Raw genomic sequence first — 12,002 nt, 5'->3', positions numbered from 1 at the left:
CTTGCATCATAATAAAGCTATTTTTTCAGAGACAAATACAAATTTAAAACAGAATAATCGGAGGAATTACAGCAGTAACAAAAATGTATCTTTTTTTAGGGTAAACTCAGTGGAGCATCCTGCCTGAACGCCAGTATTTTAAGTCACAGACCAGAAAACTTACCTCACAGAGAAATTAAATTTGTAGCCGTCCTTATTCTGCATGCAAAATGTATGTGTTTTTGTAATTTGTGTTCACTCACTTGTGTTTGGACTGGTTGTTATTTTTGCCAAAGCTGCCGAGGCTTTTCCAACAAAGGTTTTGCCTTTGGACTGAGGGCTGTTTAATGAGCACATGCGCTGTCACTAGTTACAGTTTGAGACGCCATATGTTAATAAAATGAAAGAGACCCATGTGCACCCTAATATCCAGAAGGGGAGAGACAGAATATTTTACTATCAGTCTGGATTTCACTTTGTCCTAGTGAAGATGGAGTGAGTTTGAGTACAGGATATATGAGCAGTTGAGATCGGAGCAGGGCCGGGGCACTCCTTGCTTTCAATCCACAGACGCAGCTGCAGGCATGGGTCAGTGAAGATTCATCTCCTCCCTCTCCCCTTGGAGCTGCAGAGCATGGCCACACAGTCAGGATGACAGAATGCTTGGCCACACAGACTCAAAGGCCACCTGATGAAGGGCCGCATGAAATGATGAAGTGATGGCAAGGAGGGGGTGTGTGTGTGTGTATGTGTGTGCTATGAAACTAAGTAGATGGACAATAGATCGCCAAAGAATTATAAAAAAGATTAATCAGCATGATATAGTTTTTCAAAGATAAAGATTTTAAAGCTTGGTAGTCTTTAATCTATGTGCTTCGAGGGAACTATCATCCTGCCATTGTGCCATTTCTCAGAAACCTTAGAGGTCCAAGGTTTTTCTTTTCTTTAGGGCTTTGTAGAGAGGGCAGGTATTTGTTCTGGCAGGTATTTTTCTTCTTTCTGGGTGCATGTATGAGAGTTTTTTCTCATGTACTCTCTTGATTTCATTCCTATTTCTTTGTCTCCTCTCTGTTTCTCAGGTACCTCGTGCTAGAACACGTGTCTGGTGGTGAACTGTTCGACTACTTGGTGAAGAAAGGCAGGTTAACACCTAAAGAGGCCAGGAAATTTTTCAGACAAATCATGTCTGCCTTGGATTTTTGCCACAGTCATTCCATATGGTAAGTGACATCCTCATGAAAAACATCCTGTCATAGCTGCTGCTACTGTGGAGGGTGTAACGGGTTGGATTGCACTTATGGAACAGGAGCTAATAAAGATACTGAGTGAAACAGTCCAATCTTTTTTTTCATTGATACTCAGCAGTGTTTTTGACATTTGGAGAACAAATATAGTTTTGACATAAATAAAGGAAACTCATATTCTCAAATATACATTGATAAAATAAATGCTTCAATATCTGAGATGTAGAAAAAATATTGAATTTAAAATTGTAATGTAAAAATGTATGTAAGAAATGGGGCCCGGCCGGGCACAGCCCGAAGAGGAGACATGGGCCCATCCTCCCGCAGGCCCACCACCCGCAGGAGGCGCCATAGGGGTCGGGTGCATTGTGTGTCGGGTGGCGGCCAGGAGCGGAGGCCCTGGCGGACTGACCCCCGGCTGCCAAGACTGGCAATAGGGACATGGCATGTCACCTCTCTGGTGGGGAAGGAGCCTGAGTTAGTGCGTGAGGTTGAGAGGTACCGGCTAGATATAGTCGGGCTCACCTCTACGCATGGCTTGGGCTCTGGAACCAGTCTCCTGGAGAGGGGCTGGACTCTGTCTCAGTCTGGAGTTGCCCCTGGTGAGAGGCGGCGGGCTGGGGTGGGTATTCTAATATCCCCTCGGCTTGCTGCCGGTACGTTGGGGTTTTTCCCGGTGGACGAGAGGGTTTGTTCCCTGCGCCTTAGGGTCGGGGAACGGGTCCTGACTGTCATCTGCGCTTACGCGCCGAGTGGCAGTTCAGAGTACCCAGCCTTCTTAGAGTCCCTGGAGGGGGTGCTGGAAGGTGCTCCACCTGGAGACTCTGTTGTCCTGCTGGGAGACTTCAATGCTCACGTGGGTAACGACAGCGAGACCTGGAGGGGCGTGATTGGGAGGAACGGCCTCCCTGATCTGAACCCGAGCGGTGCTTTGTTATTGGCCATAACGAACACCCTGTTCGAACATAAGAGTGTCCATAAGTGCACGTGTCACAAGGACGCTCTAGGTCGTAGGTCGATGATCGATTTTGTAATCGTATCACCAGACCTGCGACCATATGTTCTGGACACTCGGGTAAAGAGAGGGGCTGAGCTGTGAACTGATCACCACCTGGTGGTGAGTTGGATCAGGTGGAGGGGGAGGACGCTGGATAGACCTGGTGCACCTAAACGCGTAGTGAGGGTGTGCTGGGAACGTCTAGCAGAGGCCCCAGTCCGCGAGATCTTCAACGCACACCTCCGGCAGAGCTTCGACAGCATTCCGAGGGAGACTGGGGACATTGAGTCCGAATGGACCATGTTCAGCGTCTCCATCACCGAAGCTGCTGCATTGAGCTGCGGCCGCAAGGTGGTTGGTGCCTGCCGTGGTGGTAATCCCCGAACCAAATGGTGGACACCAGAGGTGAAGGGAGCCACCAGGCTGAAGAAGGAGTCCTATCGGGCTTGGTTAGCCTGTGGGACTCCGGAGGCAGCCGACAGGTATCGACAGGCGAAGCGGAATGCGGCTCGGGCAGTGGCTGAAGCAAAAACTCGGGTGTGGGAGGAGTTCGGAGAGGCCATGGAAAAAGACTTTCCGACTGCCTCGAAGAGATTCTGGCAAACCGTCAGGCGTCTCAGGAGGGGAAAGCGGTGCTCTACCTGCACTGTGTATAGTGCTGGCGGAGCGCTGCTGACGTCGACTGAGAAAATTGTCAGGCGGTGGAAGGAATACTTCGAGGACCTCCTTAATCCCACTGACACGTCTTCCGAGGAGGAAGCAGAGTCTGGGGATGAGGGGAATGACCCGCCAATTTCCGGGGGTGAGGTCACTGAGGCAGTTAAACAACTCCTTGGTGGCGGAGCCCCTGGTGTTGATGAGGTCCGCCCCGAGTTCCTGAAGGCTCTGGACGTTGTAGGGCTGTCCTGGTTGACACGCCTCTACAATGTTGCGTGGAGATCAGGGGCAGTACCTGTGGACTGGCAGACCGGGGTGGTGGTCCCCATCTTTAAGAAGGGGGACCGGAGGGTGTGTTCCAACTACAGGGGGATCACACTCTTCAGCCTCCCTGGGAAAGTCTATGCCAGGGTGCTGGAAAGGAGAGTTCGTCCGCTAGTCGAACCTCGGATACAGGAGGAACAATGCGGTTTTCGTCCTGGTCGCGGAACACTGGACCAGCTCTTTATCCTCTTGAGGATACTTGAGGGTGCATGGGAGTTTGCCCAACCAGTCTACATGTGTTTTGTGGACTTGGAGAAGGCATTCAACCGTGTCCCTCGGGGTGTCCTGTGGGAGGTGTTGCGGGAGTATGGGGTGTCTGGCCCATTGCTATGGGCCATTCGATCCCTATACAACCGTTGCAAGAGCTTGGTTCGCATTGCCGGCAATAAGTCGGACTCGTTCCCGGTGGGTGATGGGCTCCGCCAGGGCTGCCCTTTGTCTCCGGTTCTGTTCATAATTTTTATGGACAGGATTTCTAGGCGCAGCCAAGTGGCGGAGGGCTTTCGCTTTGGTGGCCTCAGAATCTCATCTCTGATTTTTGCAGATGATGTGGTTCTGTTGGCTTCATCGGGTGAGGGCCTCCAGCTCGCACTGGATCGGTTCGCAGCCGAGTGTGAAGCAGCGGGAATGAGGATCAGCACCTCCAAATCTGAGGTCATGGTTCTCAGCCGGAAAAGGGTGGAGTGCCCACTCCGGGTCGGGGATGAGTTCCTGCCCCAAGTGGAGGAGTTCAAGTATCTCGGGGTCTTGTTCGCGAGTGATGGGAGAAGGGAGCCGGAGATCGACATACGGATTGGGGCTGCAGCTGCAGTAATGCGGACGCTGCACCGGTCCGTCGTGGTGAAGAGGGAGCTGAGTCTAAAAGCGAAGCTCTCAATTTACCGGTCGATCTACGTCCCTACCCTCACCTATGGCCACGAGCTGTGGGTAGTGACCGAAAGAACGAGATCGCGGGTACAAGCGGCAGAAATGAGCTTCCTCCGAAGGGTGGCTGGCCTCTCCCTTAGAGATAGGGTGAGAAGTTTGGCCATCCGGGAGGGGCTCAGAGTAGAGCAGCTGCTGCTCCACATCGAAAGGAGCCAGCTGAGGTGGTTCGGGCATCTGACAAGGATGCCCCCTGGGCGCCTCCTGGGCGAGGTGTTCCAGGCATGTCCCATCGGGAGGAGGCCCCGGGGCCAGACCCAGGACACGCTGGAGAGATTATATCTCTCGGCTGGCCTGGGAACGCCTTGGTATTCCCACGGATAAGCTGGAGGAGGTGGCTGGGGAGAGGGAGGTCTGGGCCTCTTTGCTTAGGCTGCTGCCCCCGCGACCCGGCCTCGGATAAAGCAGATGAAGATGGATGGATGGATGGATGGATGGAAAATTGTAATAAGATTAGCTGTCCTCTGCATACATACAAATAGGACTGTAATACAAGAACTTTGTGAAAACCACAGACTAGATGTAATATTTGAGATACTTGGAGTTAAACCCATAAGAGGCACATTCATTATGTGTAATCCATAAAAAACATCAGTTACATTTAAAAAATGTGTAAAACTATCATACCCAGGAGGCGTAACAAAGTCAATTTGGTTGTCATACAACATTGAACAAATAATGAATTCACCAGTAATGACTTCTGGAAAGATGCAGACTTTTCCTAAAGTGAATCTATAATGTAAATTTCAGTCAGTTTATTCAGATCTTTGGAGTGCTGTTTAGCTTTCATACCAATCATTCATTATGGAGATTACAGAATGGAAAAAAAACCCTTAATATTGCTTATTTTGCAACATGTTTGTGAGTATCGCTGACATGTGGCAAAGAGAATCTCAGACACATATCTGAATCTATATGCATTCTTTTCAAACAAAATCAAAAGGAAATATGAGTTTGTTTATCGTGAAGCAGATAAGCCATGACAAATCAGTGAAAAAGATGTGGTGATAACTTGAAAAGTTGAAAATATGATTCAGTGAGAAGCAGAAGGGACATTTTTTTCTCAGTAACATGATAAATTAGGCCTGTGCAAAGGTCTCAGATCACTTTTCAGGTGTCTCTATTTATTTCTGCAAACCTGCGAGGTTAGGCAGAGTGAAGGCAAGAGTAGAAACCCTCTTATCAGGAAGGAGGACAAACAGACATACACAAACTGTGGAATAGTAAAAGCACATCCTGTGGAAGAATAAACGTCAGAACTGGATGACCGTACCTGCTGTAGTGTGTGTGCTCATTTCTCTTCTTCTTGATATGAAATGTTTTCATAGTGAACCCATCTATATTTTATATTCTGTGTCTTTTGGAAGATTATTTTTGCATGACTGTAAACCTGTTCTAAACATAATTTCCATAACATGCTCCAACGTGACACATTTTGTTTGACTTCGGGGGGTAATTTAACTGTTTACCAGCTCATAGGCTAGAGGCAATCATATAGACCTCAGAAGTCAAACATGTCAGCAGGAGACTGATTTAGGAACCTCGTTTGTTTGTATGTGTTTGTTTCTTGCTTTCTATGTGTGTGTGTGTATATAGGGTGTGTCGTGTGGAGATTATACGTAGTGAACATTTGTTTTCCTAAACAAGGCAGTGTGTTTGTTTCTGTGTTTCAGAGTGTATTCTTTTATTCTGTGTTTTATCAGCATCTTCTTACATGGCAGAGCACCAGGACCATAGAGCTGAATAATATCAAATGCATTTATTTTTACCTTCTTGAGGAATAAAAACTGGAAATCTCCAGCTACTTGCCAGAAGCTGCAAAAGGAAATTGCAAGATTCAACATATAGACAAAATATAGTCCTACATTCAGCTACTTGAAATTTATATATACTTTGTGTATTATTTCCTAAATCAAATAACAGCTGGGTCTGTTAATGTAAAACAAAAATTAACAGGATGAGTTTAATTACATAATCTAGTAACATAACACACATAACAGTAAATTCACACAAGTGAAAAATGTTAAAAATTCTTAATGACAGGTTAATTTGGTGAGACGTGGAGAATTGGAGAGGGAACCAAAATGCAGGACGTCCGAGGCAGACAGATTACACAAAAAGGGAGCTGCTTATTTAGGCTGAACTAAAAGTCCAAAAAACACAAAAAACACAAACGTCTACAAGGAAAAATCAAACGCTATCCATATGCTGGCAGGGAATGCACAGGGGATATAACCAGAGAGCTCCACAAAGAACCAAAGAAAGCAGGTGAAGAACAGAGTTTATACACACAGAAGGTTGATTAGGGAGGAGACACAGGAAGGTAACAATTAGGAAATCGAGGGAAGACAGACAGGAAGTAAAACTGACATACGTCTTATACCTAAATACTAAAAACTTCAGTGCAATTATGAGACAGGGAAATACAAAGGGATTAGAGGAGACGGAGGGAGGACTAAGACAACAATCTGTACCAGAAAACCTATAAAATTAACTTGTCCCTAGAAAAACAAATTCAACACACAGTAGAATAAGAAGGAATTAAAATGGCATTCTAAACTCCAAGTACTAGCACAGAAAACCTAAGCAAGAAGTCAGACTTGAACATGTTCAATCAAAGTTTGAAACAAAAATAAAGAAAAAGAGCGCTTCACACTGAATAAAGATGAAGATAGAAAGTCTAACCAGTCAGCTAGAAAGTCAAAAAAGAGAGAATGGAAAAGGAGAAAAAGAGAATAGCCACACCATAAACCAGAATGCAAAACTCAGAGAGCAGACTAAAACATAATACAAAAGGACAAATGGGAAGGAAAATAGTACAAAAATACAAGGGAGCAAATCCCTCTATTCACTCTTTAAGTGAATAGAATTCAAAAGTTATGAGAACAAAACTCAAAACAAAACTGTGGCAAAAGACCATCACATTCATATTATTAAATTATTGATACACTGTGTACCTGAGGCCAATCATGAAGTACAGTAAACAAACCTGCTGCTACACAACAGAACTAAAAGATAATAGAACTGGAGTCATGTTTGTTTTAGTAAATGTGCTGATTGTTTTCACGAGTTAAAAATTCCTGCATATTTATCTACCTGCATATTTGCCAAAGTATGCATATAAAAGTTCTTTGGAACAAGACTATTCACTCTGCTTTTGTTGTTTGTGTCAACTGAGTCAACGTGGTGAGTCAGATTTCACTTCAGCAAAATTAATGTTTGAATAAGCAGTAAAGCGTAGCTAAGGTGCTGTACACAACGTAGGGCAAAGACTAGATCAGGGTCCGTGTTTACTTGCAGAAGTAACAATCAAAATGTGCTCATTATCCAGCACATTATGATTTTGTTTTCTTGCTGATCACACTGTGATAGTCATCACTGGCAGGGGCTTGAGATTTAAACTAGGAGATCATCATAAAACCCTAGCGTAGCCATGGCCAGGCCATGGCCATTGCATTTTTCATTGGCACTATAACTGTTTCCAGTTATAGCCAGTCAACTCATGATGATAATGTATGCCCATCATAACTTTTGTGCCAAGGCTATGTGGCTGAAAGTGCTACAAAGAGACACGGAGGCTTTTCTATTTCTCCGTGCACAGTAGAGTATTATACTGATGAAAGAGACGACTCTAAGCCAGTGAAAAACAGCATTCAATACTCCTTTTAACCTGGAGCGTAGTTGTGAATGGCTCCAATGTAGATTAGTATAATGTTGCACAGTTAATTAAGAGGAAAAATTAAGGTAATTTGTCATGGAATTATACAGTGCAATTCTTATGATTAGATATTATTTGTATTTTACTGCATAGCTTATAAACGACCCTCTTCCAGTATGGCTGTTGTTATTTACTTATTTGTTTGTTTTTTTAAATGAGAGCTCTTGTGCACAAGCTGCTGCTTTCTTCAGACTAACTTTACACTTGAACTATCTTTAGATGATGCAGTCACCTTTATTTTATTGTCTGAACCATCAAATGATGCTGATGCATTTAAACTGGAACACTTGGAGGGCTGAACCCTCCCCCCACAATATAATTGTTGCACAAGCAAAAATAGAACAAAACTGTTCCACCTTAGGAAGGAATAAAAATTAGAAGTCTTTTATCATTCCATGTAAATACATTTCTGATAATGGCTGTGAGAACAGATTAGATCAATTAGGAGGAAGCATCTGGAGCTGATGTTAAGTGCATGCACAAAGAGAGATTATCAGAGCTGGGCAGTTTTACCTCTCCGTCCCTGTTTTACTTTGTTGCTGTCTCACTGTCTTAGCTCCTCAAATCCCCTCACTAACACTCTCAGAAAATGATGCCTTGTAAATCTGTCATGAGGAGGATTATTTGGGAGTGTTGCTACACCGACTCGCCCTCCTCCCAACCTCAATTAGGGCCAAACAGACAGGCAGACGTAGCCCTTCTCACCTCCCTTCCATTCTCACTAGTGAGATCTCAGCATCCCCTCAATAAAAAAGCATTTCTGCAATCATTCCTTCCATTTTGACTTGTCTGCACAGGAGACCTACGCAGGCCATTGAAGTGCCCCTTTTTTCTCTGTGACTCACCGTGCAGAGTGGGGGTAAACACATGCTCCTCAACCTTTTTCTCCCATTTTTACTTCTTCACATTTCCTCATGCTTCCGTTTTCCACCCACGTCTTATCCCCAAATAAGATCTCTTCAGCTTGATGGATGTAAGGCTTGAAATAAATGAAATAATGTAGGGGAAAATGGGGGTTTTATGACTCAGTGTTTTCTCTCCCTGATTCAGATTAGTCTCTGATTCAGAGTAGTCTTTTTTTAGGGAGAGAAGGGGACAAAGTGAAGCACACGGGGATAGCTGCCAAGGGAGATGAGGCGAAGATAGGTACAGCTGGGGTAAAAACCGATGTGCGAAAATAATCTTCATTGGAAGAAATGCATAATAGATGCTGCAGCAGTGAGAGAAAAGCATAAATATAGATCTAGTGTCAAACTAGCTTCCTATTCCCCCTTTCCTTCTCATTAAGACATGCCTTGTATTTGTTATTTGAAGTCTTCTGAAGTGAGATGTGCAAACCTGTGACTCACACAGAGACGGACTGACTGGCAGACTGGTTAGAGCACAGATCAGAGCACAGCGCGCCTATGATAATATGACATTTTACTGATCTTTGTAAAAAAATTGTCTTTCACTTGCTCCTGTCAGGACATCAGAGGTCAACTAGAGAGCAGCACTTCTAGAGTTGCAGTTTGTTGCTCGAGGTCACAGTAACAGTGTAACAATGTTTCAAAGATGTCATACAATTTTTCAGAAATGTACTTCTTCATTTAACTTACGAGTCACAGTAACATGATTCTGTCAGTCTTCAACAACACATATTAATGCATTTAATTGTAGTGTCATAATTGGATGCACTTTTTTTAAATTACAGTTTAGCTTTCTATGATGAACCCAGTTCACAATGTCTCTATTCTTATATTCGCAGCTTTATCTGCATGGACACATTCAAAGCTGTCTACAGATGAGAATAAAAGACTATTTCACCCTAACCAAAGTAGTCTTTCCACCTGTGGGAACTCTAACCCTTTCACCAAGGAAGCTTCCGTTTATGTGCTCACACATATTAACGCAGTCTTTCCTTTTCCCATTCCTGATAATATGATGTGCACATTATTGCTGCCACCTACATGACAAACAAATGCTTGGTCCAGAAGTCACATTAAACCCACGCAGTAGCATAATCCCGCATATCATCCACATCCACCTTTTTCCCTCACTTTGTCTCTCCCACACTTTGTCATTAGCTGCTGCATATCTCCCTCCCGGAGGGAGAACCAACCACATGCATGAATGGAGATGTATTTGGAGCACATATCTCAAGCCCCGCTGATAACATAGTGACATAGTGGAAAAACAGTGGTAGATATATGGACTGTTAATTATTGCTCCAATTCATTTGTGAAGTATAGAATAGGTCATTCTGAAAGAGCATCCATGCCCAATGCCCTTTTGCAGTAAAACAAATGCATCTGTTCCACAATTCAGAAGACTGATTCCTTTAACAGTGTTCCACTGCTTCACCAAGTTTCCTGAAGTATGTCTTGGTAGTTTTTGCAGACTCAGCGTGAAGACAAACAAAGACAAAAATGATCACATACCTCGATAAGCTCTCATCAGTGCACAAACGTGCATGGCTCATGCATGATTTTACACCATTTGAAGCCTGGCTAGCTTTTACTTATGTTAATTAATTAATTATGTTCAACAAGTAGGGTCATCAATATCTCAATTTCTTTGCTGTTTGTGGGTTTGCCAATATTTGTTGGAGAGCTGTCCATGATGATAGTCTGGCTGCCTGCTTACCTGCCTGTAGAAAGCCTGTGCCATATAGCCTATCATTACAGCTGATGGCTCCTACAAACACAGACCTTTTTTCTCTCTTTCTCTTCTTGTCTTTGTATTTGTCTGATATTTTCTTCTCCTGCAGTGCCACTTACTGTTGAAGTGTAACTTTGTGAGAGGAGAGAAATTGATGTTGAGAGGAGGTGAAATGGAAAAATGGAAATGGGATGGGTGAAATGGTTATGGAAAATCAAGCAGGAAGAAGGAAAATGAAAGTAGTGGGTTGGTTTATGGTCCTCGATTTAGGGGGAATGGGCTAGTGGTAGTGAGGGGATGATTGTTCAAAGAAAGGTAAAATAAATTAGGCTGTGAAATAGGAAAACAAAATAAGATCAAGTGCAGGAAAACAAAAACAACAGTTTAAAGACATGACATGCTGTTAGATGACCAGATAAGAGATGATGTTGAAGCCTCCCGAGCAGTCGAATTTCGTACAAGGCATGGATAAACACTTTAAAGGAATTTTACACTTGCATGGCACCATGGATTAGATGGCTGGTGTTACTCTAGGTTTTTAAATATCTATGCCACTCTTTCACTCCACTGCTTTTCTGGCAGCTTGTCTGTTTATTCTGCCTTGAAGGTCCGTTGCTCATCCTATCATCCCTAGTCAAACTCCTCTGGATTAAGAGCAAACGCTGAGTTGCACACACAGATTTGGCACAACAAGCAAACAGTTTGTTTATTGCTGTTCTGGCTGTCATTGTAATCCCACTTTTAGTAACTAGATTATATGCAACAATGCATTAATGCCCCTTTGTTGCTCAAACCCCCCCATAGGCCTAAATAGAACTGGAGGAGATGACACAAGGGGTGCACTGGGAGACGTTCACAGGCAGGTCTTGCTTCTTGATACTGATCCAGTTTAAATGCAAGTCTTGTGACAGGTAATTACTTAAATGTGTACGTCATCTGTGTAAAGATTTTGGCAGCTGCCCAAATGAACTTTTTAATGTCACTCAAATAGAAGATCAAATGAGTCTTAAAGCAATGTGTGGGCTTCAAATCTGGCACTTAAATGTATGTATCATGTGGACTTTTACTTTAAAATTGTGTCAACATTTCTTCAGTCCTTGTATTTCTGTCCTGATTGACAGTTTTGAAAGCATGTGAAAATGGTTCATGACAAAAAAAAATATTTTCAAACAGTATTCAAATCATATGAAATGCATTGTGTTCAGCTGAGAAATGTGGAAAACACTGTAATATATATGCAGTGGGGGGGGGAAATAACTGTTTGATCCCCTGCAGAATTTGGAAGTTTGCTCACTTACAAAGAAATGACCACGCTCTCATTTATATTGTAGTTTAAGTTTAATGGAGAGAGAGAACGTCAACCAAAAATCCAGAAAAACACATGTAAATTGATTTACCTTGAGTGAAATAAGCATTTGATCCCCAATCGTAACACGACGTTTCTTGTTCGCCAGATTTTTACCCACTCCTCTTTACAGAAACTCTCTAAATCCTTTAGGTTTCTTGGTTGTGCATACTT

The 12,002-nt window shown here is 43.6% G+C and overlaps 1 protein-coding gene across 6 annotated transcripts in view; it reads left to right on the top strand.

The window, feature by feature from the left end:
* brsk2a (BR serine/threonine kinase 2a) overlaps positions 1 to 12,002 on the top strand; it is a 177,168-nt gene that overhangs the window by 119,989 nt on the left and 45,177 nt on the right. For all 6 annotated transcript variants that reach the window (XM_040025245.1, XM_040025242.1, XM_040025241.1 and 3 more), the window contains one exon: positions 1,059 to 1,199. In XM_040025245.1, coding sequence (XP_039881179.1) covers positions 1,059 to 1,199 — 141 coding nt within the window. The remainder of the gene's footprint in view (positions 1 to 1,058; positions 1,200 to 12,002) is intronic.

Source organism: Simochromis diagramma, unplaced genomic scaffold (assembly GCF_900408965.1).
Source record: "Simochromis diagramma unplaced genomic scaffold, fSimDia1.1 OVJJ01000293.1, whole genome shotgun sequence".
In the NCBI taxonomy this organism is placed as follows: domain Eukaryota; kingdom Metazoa; phylum Chordata; class Actinopteri; order Cichliformes; family Cichlidae; genus Simochromis; species Simochromis diagramma.
This window is presented reverse-complemented; position numbering and strand designations above follow the sequence as displayed.